Source organism: Brachyhypopomus gauderio, chromosome 1 (assembly GCF_052324685.1).
Source record: "Brachyhypopomus gauderio isolate BG-103 chromosome 1, BGAUD_0.2, whole genome shotgun sequence".
In the NCBI taxonomy this organism is placed as follows: Eukaryota; Metazoa; Chordata; class Actinopteri; order Gymnotiformes; family Hypopomidae; genus Brachyhypopomus; species Brachyhypopomus gauderio.
Window position 1 is genome coordinate 11450105 of NC_135211.1, and position 11301 is coordinate 11461405.

The 11301-nt window shown below is 42.7% G+C and overlaps 1 protein-coding gene across 5 annotated transcripts; it reads left to right on the forward strand.

The window, feature by feature from the left end:
• Nucleotides 1-311: 311 nt before the first annotated feature.
• Nucleotides 312-10554, forward strand: pfkfb2b (6-phosphofructo-2-kinase/fructose-2,6-biphosphatase 2b). Of its 5 annotated transcripts, XM_076995720.1 has the most exons (17): nucleotides 312-470; nucleotides 812-988; nucleotides 1178-1303; nucleotides 1726-1822; nucleotides 3321-3387; nucleotides 3505-3579; nucleotides 3687-3743; nucleotides 3849-3973; nucleotides 4279-4486; nucleotides 4683-4829; nucleotides 5036-5140; nucleotides 5250-5379; nucleotides 5471-5533; nucleotides 5629-5693; nucleotides 6789-6974; nucleotides 8137-8159; nucleotides 8986-10554. In XM_076995720.1, the coding sequence occupies exons 2-17, from the start codon at nucleotides 901-903 to the stop codon at nucleotides 9053-9055; spliced, it is 1632 nt and encodes a 543-aa protein (XP_076851835.1). In that variant the 5' UTR covers nucleotides 312-470; nucleotides 812-900; the 3' UTR covers nucleotides 9056-10554. The 5 variants fall into 5 exon arrangements, 4 of the variants coding, with proteins under 4 accessions (XP_076851835.1, XP_076851844.1, XP_076851853.1 ...); XR_013127241.1 differs by having other exon boundaries at nucleotides 6789-8159; XM_076995729.1 differs by lacking the exon at nucleotides 8137-8159.
• The last annotated feature ends 747 nt before the right edge of the window (nucleotides 10555-11301 follow it).

An 11301-nucleotide genomic window follows, 5' to 3' on the forward strand; every position in this document is an offset into this window, starting at 1 on the left:
TTATACATCTGAGCTTTGTGGCATGCTGTTTGCTTTGAGACAGGTTTCAGTTAGTCCGCGTAAGATGGAATTCATTTCTCTTTCTTTTTTTTAATGAAAGCTCTTTCTCCTGGCTGCTTTATGCAGAACCCTTATAACTACACAGCTTTACTCTTAGTAGTAAGGGTAACTAACGGCGTTGTTGGAGGCGTTAGGACGTTGGGCAAAAAATAATAAACATTTTACTGCTGAGAGTAAAATCGTTTTACCTTAATGGTAGGCACAAGGCGCTCGTGTCCGTGAGTAGTGCCGTTATTTGGAGTATTACGGTAAGTGCGCGAGGACGATGGTGGCCGCCCTCGCGCGCGCGTCTGCTGCTGCTCGGAAGGTCAAGTGCGTTGCCGGTCGGAGCGCTGCTGTGCGGGATCGCTCGTTTTGATATTCCGGTCGTGGGCTGTAGGTACCATGAATCTCTTGAGCGATTAGAGTCGGTAAGTGATTTTTAGAATGTCTCCAATGAGACCCGTGTGATACAATTCCACATGAAAGTGAATACAGGGATTTCCGTACCCTTCGTCTACAGATTAGACCTGATTGCGTTCATGTGTTTTAATCGGACTCGGAACATTTGATAGCAGCAGTAATGACGCAGCTTCATTGATGTTGCTGTAGCTGACAGGTGCCGAGAAACGTGTAGTCATCACTTTAATAAGTACCTGTTTGGATGTAGTGCCTAAAATGACAGGACGCGGGAAAGGAACATTAGGACTTCTCTTTCCGATCATGTTAGCAACAGAGTTCTTTAAAAAATGCTCATGTGTTCTTTTTACAGAAGCTCGTCTCTAAAATCACTCGCCAGTCCTGCAGATTTGAGGGCCATATTTTTATAAAGCAGAGATCGCACGGCTGCTATCCGCCGGTATGTGTGCGTGTCTGCAGCGAGATACCGGTCTTCCTGGCTCCGCCGAAACCAGAAGACCAGAGACCAGAGGCAATTGGAAGAAGTATTGTGAGTGAACAACCTCACCCGGTGCTTCCAGTGGGGCTTGTCTTCCATAAATCACAGATATGCAGTTTATAATTAAAATTTCATGTGTTGAGTGGAAAATGGATACACAGTGCTCTGAAATTAAGTACCTGTGTTTTGTATTTTGTTTGCGCACTTATGATGCAAGTATATTTGTCTGTGTAACTTTAGCCTGGGCATCGTACATGACCAATTCTCCAACCCTGATCGTCATGATCGGTCTTCCCGCTAGAGGCAAGACATACATGTCAAAGAAGCTCACGCGCTATCTCAACTGGATAGGAGTTCCAACAAAAGGTGTGGTTGAATGGGAGAAGATGAATTTACATGTGAATTTATACAACTTGTTGATTATGTGGAGATCTAGACTTAATGAAAAAGGAAAAGGGCTTGTACCTGTAGATTTGGGAGGATTCCAGACGGGCTGGCTCATGTCAATATTAAGTTGGGGCTGGTTGGATGGGAAAAGTAATTTTGTGTGCCGGGTTTGGGCATGAATCTCCCGGGCTGAAAATGGGGCCAACTTTGGCCCTGAGAACATGTGTAAGTAAGCTGAACTTCAGATCTATCAAAGTTTACTGATTTAATCCCCTTTATGGATGTCCAAAGATCCAAATCCCATAAAAACTTGACTCATTCTTTTCTTGCTCTCATTCTACTGTCACCGTAACGTTGTGATGAACAAGGACGCTCTGACACTCATTTTGTTCTGCACGCAGTATTTAACTTGGGGGTCTACAGAAGAGAGGCAGTCAAAGCCTACAAGTCTTATGACTTTTTTAGGCACGATAATGAAGATGCTATGAGGATTAGAAAGTAAGTAAAGATGAAGTATTTAATATATTTGTACTTGTATATATTTGTGTGTGTGTATATATATATATATATATATATATATATATATATATGTGTGTGTGTGTGTGTAGCAGTGTGTTGGGTAATGTGTCTTAAGAGCATCTGCCCACTGCTGTAAATGATCTGTATATTTGTGCAGTTTTCGTGTCACCTCAGATGTGATACTGACTCAGATCATTTGTGAATGATGCCAGTTTTATATCGGGAGAGTGGTGATATAAACACCATCTACATGGGGCTGGTGGAGCATCTGCTTCTGATGCTTCCATGTAGAGGTGTGTTTATTATGCATTAATGTGGCATAAATAATGCATTCACAAAGCTGTCACTCAACCACTCCACACCAGATTGCAAATGGAGCATTTCAAACCAGGCAGACTGGGTGCTGCATTCCGTTGTGGTGCTGTGTGGGTTCAGTTTTAAGATTTCTCGTTGAAATGGTTCATCTCAAAAAGTCACAACAAGATAGCCATTTGACTGTTTTAGATTTGTCTTGTGTGTCTAAACCAGTGAAAACTGACACTAGTTATGGAGATGAATTGAACAAGTCTTGTTTTTTATATTTATTTTTTATTAATGAAAAATGGAAGCAAGTACCTAGCACTTCAGTTTAAACACACACACACACTATATTGCCAAAAGTATTTGCTCACCCATCCAAATGATCAGAATTAGGTGTCCCAATCACTGCCACAGGTGTATAAAATTAAGCACCTAAGCTTGCAGACTGTTTACAAACATTTGTGAAAGAAGGGGTTGCGCTCAGGAGCTCAGTGAAATACCAGCATGGAACTGTGATAGGATGCAACCTGTGCAATATATATACATTATTGCTGGGCGATATGAACTCAGTATCATGATTAATTAAACATTTTGTCTCCGATTAATGAATGATTTTGTTTTTGCTGGGTTTTTGCCCTTATAGTTCACTGACAAGTGTTTAACAATTACAGATGAAAGAGATCATATTGTGATTATAAAATGTATTAAAATGTCATGGACTACACGTCCTGTAGAAAATTTTGTACATGAACAGTGGGCGAGGTATTAAAATAAGTTTATATTAAGTATATATGTTATATGAGGGGCAGTCATGGCCTGGTGGTAGGGAACTGGTTTTGTGACCGGAGGGTCGTGGGTTCGATTCCCAGACCTGAGGCCATGACTGAGGTGCCCTTGAGCAAGGCACCTAACCCCAACTGCTCCCCGGGCGCTGGGCTAGGGCTGCCCACCGCTCTGGGCACGTGTGATCCACAGCCCCCTAGTAATCACTAGTGTGTGTGTGTTCTAACTGCACAGATGGGTTAAAAGCGGAGGACAAATTTCGATTGCGGTGTAAAAATCACAATTGACAAAATATGGCACATTTACATTTATGATATTAAAAGCCAAAAGCTGAAATAAATAGTTAAATGTTCAGAATATTATATATATATATTGTTATTACTTTGTGTGATAGGCAGTGTGCGTTGGTAGCTCTGCATGATGTGAAGACCTATCTGACTGATGAGGGAGGGCGGATTGCAGTAAGCCAGTGTCACTTACATCCCATCCAATCAATGAGTAGTTTCAACAATGAGCTGACCCTTATTGGTTCTGGTTAAATTTGCATATTTAAACAACTAGGTTCTTGCTTTGTTGAGGTCTTTGATGCTACCAACACCACCCGGGAGAGGCGGGACCTCATCCTGAATTTTGTGAAGGAGAATGCATTCAAGGTGATGCAGGAATCAGGACCTTTCTGTCACATGTGGAACAGGAGAGTGGAGAGGCTGGATTATAGCCTGTCACACATTACTGAGATCAGCTCTGTTTACCTGTACAGGTGTTTTTCGTGGAGTCGGTCTGTGATGACCCAGATGTTATTGCAGCTAACATTTTAGTAAGTTGAAAACCTTACGTTCATGGTGTATGAGATGCTGAGAGCATCTGATATCTAGCATGAAGTTCTGCTCAGTGTGTTCATCTTTTGTGTCTCTGTGTACAGGAGGTTAAAGTGTCGAGTCCGGATTACCCAGAAGCACACCGAGAACGGGTCATGGATGACTTCCTGAAACGCATCGAGTGCTACCAAGTGACTTACCAACCACTAGACCCTGATGACTACGACAAGTAAGACCATTCAATGAAGATAATGACAGGCCTGCTCTGCAATGAAAATCCTCTGTTCATAATTTGCATGCTGTATTCTTAATCTGGATGATGTATTCTTAATCTGTATCTTCAAGTCGTCAATATATGAAAACATGTATCATACACTTTACAATATCCTACCTGTGCTGCATTATGGTTTTTCCCTTTAACATCCAGTCGGCCACCGTAACTATGACCACAGCAAGCTGATCCCAGACCAGCTCTCTTTGTCTGCAACACTTGATGTATCTGGGGCCATAGCTGTCTCGCTGTTCTCTTTCCAGAGACCTGTCCTTCATAAAAGTCATGAATGTGGGCCGGCGCTTTCTGGTTAACCGCGTGCAGGATTACATCCAGAGCAAGATCGTCTACTATCTCATGAACATTCGCGTGCACTCTCACTGCATCTACCTTTGCCGACACGGGGAGAGCGATCACAACACGCAGGGACGCATAGGCGGCGACTCGGAGCTCTCCGCCCGCGGAAAACAGGTGTGGAACGCAGGGTGCCACATCTGCCCATGGGCGGCAGACCAGCTTAGCGGCTAGGAATCTTAGCAGCTAGCCGAGTGAGGTGTTGTTTCGCTTGAAGGACCAGCGAGATGTTTATTCTTAATTTAGTGAAGTTTAACTGAGAACACAAAACTGACTAATGTGAATCTTGCCACATCTCTGCTCTGGTGGCCAGTTTGCAGAAGCTTTGCGCGTCTTCATTGCGCAGCATGGCCTGTCGGATCTGAAGGTCTGGTCCAGCCAGCTGCGGAGGAGCATCCAGACGGCCGAAACTCTCGGCGCTCCATATGAACAGTGGAAGATCCTGAATGAGATTGATGCTGTAAGTGCAACACGCTTGTCTGTAGCTCCGGGTTAAAGAATTCCAACAAGGAAAAACGGTTATTTTTGTTTTGTGTTTCAGTTTGTTTTTCATGTTGTTAACATACTTTTAAGTTGGATTTCCCATCATAAATATGCACTGTTCAATAAAACAAAGATTGCAATGGGTAAAATGTAAAGGTATTATTATTATTATTTACATTTCAGGGAGTATGCGAGGAAATGACCTATGAGATGATTCAGAAGTCCTTCCCAGAAGAGTTTGCATTGAGGGACCAGGACAAGTACCATTACAGATACCCTGGGGGAGAGGTGCAGTCTCTCTGCTCCCCACAATATAATTTAATGTGAAGAAGACGTAGATGTTAAAAGTGAAACGTCCTTCTCCACACGTATCTGACATCTCCGTGTCTGCTTTCAGTCCTATCAGGACCTGGTGCAGCGTCTGGAGCCTGTCATCATGGAGCTGGAGAGGCAAGGCAACGTGCTGGTGGTCTGCCACCAGGCTGTGATGAGATGCCTCCTGGCTTATTTTCTGGACAAGAATGCAGGTGCGTACACACACACACACATACACACACACTCTTAGCACATTCGAGGCTTTTATTCCTGTTCTCGTATGTCTCTTTTTGCACCCCACAGATGACCTTCCCTACCTGAAGTGTCCTCTCCACACGGTTCTGAAGCTCACCCCTGTTGCGTATGGTAGGTGCGGCGCTGCTAAAGCCATTTCTCTGCACGCCTCCACCTCCTCCGCCCGCCTGACACCTCCCCTGTGCCTTATGTGTTTGCTTCTCTAGGGTGCAAAGTGGAAACCTTTTATCTGAATGTGGAGGCGGTGAACACACACCGTGACAGGCCGTTGGTAAGTCAAGTTTTGCTGTGTTTCCTTGGTTACTTAATGGATACATCAGTGCATCCATTAAATTGAGTCTTGTGCTTTCTTCCAGTATTCATGCTGGTCTCTCAGAGCGCCGGTCTCTCAGAGGGCCGGTCTCTCAGAGCACTAGTTTGGAGTGTGGCATTGAGCATGTGGGCCAAGTTTGCATCAGCATGGGGCTTTTGCATTGCCGTTCTATGCTTGACTTATCCAGGCTCATTACTCACTGCCAGCACAAGCTTATTCCAAGGTTTTTCCCACTTTAATCAAATGTTCAATTAGCCTGTTTAAGTCAAATCTTAATTTTTTAGCTTCTCCATTTTCTCCTTGTTAAAGGGTGAGGTCTGCGCTCTCAGCAGAGTCAGTGTACAGAAGCTGTTCTCATCTGTGGTTGGTCTGTTGCTCCTGAATATTTAGAGTCTGTAATATTTGTCTCTTGAACTCTTATTTGATTGTTAGGTTAGTGGTATGGAATATTCTATATTTTATATAATCAGTATTTCACATTTTATTTCTGGTTTTGTTTCTCGTACTGGGGTCCATTTCATGGGTCTGTCTCATATGAAGCCCATGTGGTATTTTTCTAAGGTCTTTCAGAATCATTGCTGCCCTCTCTGGGTGGCCCTGGTTTTGGGTTGACTCATCTCAGGCATACGCAGTGTGTCTTTTAATGGCTTTTTTGGGGGTGGGTACTTGAGAATTGGTGAGAATATTTGTGAAAAGCAACTCTTGCTTGCAGATGGGAGTTGACACCTCTCTCTGCTTCTCTGTCTCATTTTCTCTCTCTCTCTCTCTCATTCTTTCTCCGTGCCTCAATCTTTCTCTCACTCGCATTCTTTCTCATTCTCTCTGTCTCGTGCTCTCTCACTGTCTCATTCTTTCTCATTCTCTCTCAATGTCTCATTCTATCTCCCTGTCACATTCTATCTCCCTGTCTCATTCTCTCTCCCTGTCTCATTCTCTCTCACTGTCTCATTCTCTCTCCCTGTCTCATTCTCTCTCTCTGCCGTGCTTTCTCTGTGGCCCACTCTTTCTCACGTACTCCCTCTGTACCTCACGGTCACTCCCATGTGGACACAGGGGAAAGTTCGGAGGAGCCAGGCTGCCCTTCTCCTGCGGCGGAATAGTTACACTCCTCTCTCCAGCCACGACCAGGTCAAACGGCCCCGGCTGTACAGTGCCGGCAACCGGCCGTGGCTGCCTCTCGTTCCCTCCCCCTCCGCCCTGCACTTCCCCGACACACCTGAGGGGGCGCTGCTGAGCCAAGTTAGTGTCCACGGTCGCCTTTCCGTTGTTGTCGGCAGGCTGAGTCACCTCAGGCTGACCCGTCCCCGTTCTGACCCAGTCCTCTGTCCACATGTCACCTGAGCTCTACAGACCTGTCTCTATCCCCTGTCCCCTCGTGTCAGTTGTGCTAACAGCATGATCTGATTATTCTCCTAGTGTGATGTGTCGGAATCTCTCTTCACCTCTGACCCCTGAACCCATGACCTGTTCTCGTGCATGCCCGTTCGTTGACCCTGTGACCTTCGTGTCACTCTGCATTTGCACTTGCGTGTCCGCTATCGCTAACCCCAGCAGGCCGCACTCACGTGCTCACATGCCATCATCCTCATGACTTATAACATAATACCACAGGGTGAGCGGTCCAGTCAACAAAGCTGCCCAGTGATTCACTGCAATGCAACAAAGTGTAAATTTGCTTTGAGACTCTATATTACTACAACCTCCCCCTCATTCCTGGAAACAAGTTAATTCACTGCACATTTTTTAGGCGTTTATACGCTTCCCTACTCCGACACGCCTACCTTAGCTCATGGTAACTTAATAACTTCCTGGTGCATTGAGTTCGGTTAAACCAGGTCAAAACTTCAAGCATGTGTAGGAGTAGGACTGAAAAATGCTGCTTTCACAACTGTGGTTTCACATTTTATTCTATTAAATGAGGCCCTTACAAGTACCATTCCACCTGGACTCAGATTCTCCTTTTAATTTTGCTTTTAACTACTGAGTTAATCATGGTACTAGCAAACACAGTTTGACTTTCCCTTCCTAGCCAGTCACTGAAAATGAATTGCCTCATTAAAACTAGACTTTCAACACTTTGACCCATCTGAGATTCGTTTTTGGTGCTGTTTGGTGCACATCACTGCCTGATTCCATTGCTTGCAAGTTGAGACTCATGAGTGGATGAAAAGGATGTTGTGCTGACGGATCCTCCCTTGACAGACTGGTTTGCCGTCTTCGCTTCCACATAATTATGAAGTAATTTCAAGTCAACTGGGTAGCCGTGATGCTCATACATGTGCTGAATGTCTTAGTGTGTGTCTGTGAGCTGACGCGTGTTGACCCGTTTTAACCGGTTACACGGCTACAGCACATCCGTTTTTCTTTGTCTCTCTCCACCATCTCCACCTTTCTTTCACAGTTCCAGCCAGCAGGCAGTTGTGTGTGAGTATTTCCCACATATATATTTCTGTAATTGTGCCATTTTCCCCATTGGAACCTGTTGTCCCCATAACCTTCATGTGGCTTCCCACTGTTGTATGTAAATGTCCGAACTCACGTTTCAGAGTTTTATATTTTTTTATTTTATGATAAGTGATTCTTCTAATTGCTCAGTTCAGTTTCTTTCACCTGAATAACTGGTGGTGGTTTTCTGAATATGGATAAATGTTTCTCTGCTAATGGTTGACTGAATCCCAGTTCAGTCTGTAAGTAATTGGTCACTGGCAAAGTTTTGCTGTTTTGGCTTTAGATTTAAAAGTGAAACAGTGACTATGAAGTTAAAATGAATAATGTGTGCTTAAATTTTACTTGAAGTATATTTGCCTTTGGCTACAGTTAAATTGACAGTAATATTATTATATAATAATTGTCTTATTAGTCATTATTAGTTAGTGCCTGTTAGCAAATCCTTTGCAGTTGATAAGTGACTGAAGCCAACAACTAAAACACCTTGGATATTGTCTCGTGTTATGTGGTGATGTTCTTCCAATCCTGCAATAAAACACAAATAAATATTTATTTGTCAGTGTTAAGTTACTTTCAGACTGCACTATATTACTGCCTGCATGAGTTTAAAAAATAATTGCTTTTGCTCTATGTATAAATAGCTCTGGCTGTTTAAAGCAATATATGTATACTATTGTGTGATGACACAGGACTTTGAAAATCATTGTTCTAAATCTGAACTAGGTCTATATTGATTGTGATTTAGATGCTGTTGTCCAATGCACAAGTTTGATTGCTGCTTTGTGTACATGGTATTTTGCAGGAGTCCTTGCATGGAGGAACCGTGTCTGACACCTCAGAAGACACTGCTGACTGTTTCCACTTTTAAGTAGCAGAGGAGGCCTTGAGTAGCCTTATAACGCACAACCTGAGACTACCACTCTTTATAGTATCACTTCCTGTATGTGGCAGAGATATCTGGACTCCATTCCCTATCAGCCCAGTGCATGTGATGTCCAGATACTCCAGGCATGTGCATGTCATTTTACAAGAATCAGGTCAGAAGGCAAACTTTAAGTTGCCAGAATACCCATGTATTAATTTAAATACTAGGTCACAATATCAATGCATATGTCTTTTATTTATTGTCTATTTAAGTCCTCAGAAGGGTGAGACTTTAACATTGAGACTTCTATTTTGTAAAATCCAAATGACACAGGTTGCTGTACAAAGTGTACAAAGAGTGTTAGTGGTATACTGTATACTTTATTGCTGTTTTCAAGGTTTAAAATGTACTTCTCTTGAAATTATAGGATGCTCTTATGTGGGATGGGCTACTTGTGCATTATATATATGTATCATGTGCACAATCTATTTTCTACACAAATCTTTAAATAGCAAACATAGGTTGTAGGGAATGTGATGTGGTAATATTGCCAGGGTTAAGGACAGTACTTATTTGTGTGATTCATGTTAAACTGTGTTGCATGCATGACTCAACACACAGAACCTGAAATCGTCTTCAGAAATCTATGTGCCTTTGGGTCAGTGTTCGGTGCCTTGTGCAGCACAGCTGTGTTGTCCAGTATTATACAGGCATTAGTTGGGCTGTGTGTAGGCTTGTAGTGTGAATAAATATTGTTAATAAACAGTGATTATTATTGTAGTGATTAAACAGTGATTATTAAGTTCTGACTCCAAAACGGCTTTGTACATTTGTGACTAAACATTTTCAAAATTACTTTATGTAAAGTATGTTTTTGTTGTAAAGTAAGACAAACACCCTAGAAGTAATTATAAGAGGGATCACATAAAAAGTGGACAAGGTACCTGTCTGGTGATGGTGCTGTAGTACTATTGGTCATCACCTGTCTGGTGATGGTGCTGTAGTACTATTGGTCATCACCTGTCTGGTGATGGTGCTGTAGTACTATTGGTCATCACCTGTCTGGTGATGGTGCTGTAGTACTATTGGTCATCACCTGTCTGGTGATGGTGCTGTAGTACTATTGGTCATCACCTGTCTGGTGATGGTGCTGTAGTACTATGGTCATTTCAAATGTAGGCAGACATGAGTTTAAATGATAGTAGCGTATTAACAAATGTCCAGTGAAAATAACGAGTTTAATGGTGACTGATGGACTGATCTTGTGATTACTAACCAGCAAGATCTGAGCACAGAACATATGAATGTGATTCACTTTTTGTAAGCAACAGGTCACTGTTACCCCTTTTTATGTAAGGCTATAACATTACTGACATTAATGACTATAATTCAAGGTGATAACCCCATTTTTAGGGAAGCCTTATTGTGAAAACTTGTCACGTGTTTGACGCAAAAACGTTTACTGTTTCAACACCTGTAAATAAAAAAAGGTCATTGAAGTACGAATCATTTTATTATTTGATTGGTTGTGTAATGTCCATCTGTTTGACCACCAGGGGGCGAAAAAGACTACATAATATAACTGAACTAATGGCATATCTGGTGGTGTTTGTACTCTTGATGATTTGTGATATTATTTTTTTAAGCTGGACTAGTAGCCTACCATAACATTTTAAGGCTGCTATTAGAGCAACTTGGCAAACACCACGAGTGCTCTGTTTGAAAAACATTTCCAAACATAGCTTTGATAAGAAATATATTTACAGTATCTTAGCTTTTCCCAGCAATGCGTTGCTCACTGAAATGTGAAGTGTATCCCACATATCTGTTTTCTCACATAGTTTTGCTCTGCTTTTACACGGAACTGCTCTGCTGTGCTGTTCCCATGGCTGTGATTGAGAAACCGTTCTGTAGACATATCAGTGGTGGGTCTGACAAACAGTGGGTATTTGAGAATACGCACCTGGTGGTGGTAGGTAACAGAAGACACACGCGCGTGCGCTCGCACGCACACCCACACACACACACACACAAACATACATACATACACACTTAACCCGATGTTAAGTAACCCAGCGTGAGCTGGGCTAAAAACAAAACCGATATGAGTCACTTTGTGTACAGGTGAAAAAAGTCCAGGTCTGGTCTTGTATACCTGCTATCATTCATTTGCAGCTCCATAAAGTTACTCCTAGTACAAATTAACTCAATACCTAAACCGCCTCACAGTGTGGTAACAGAACCATGTTCATA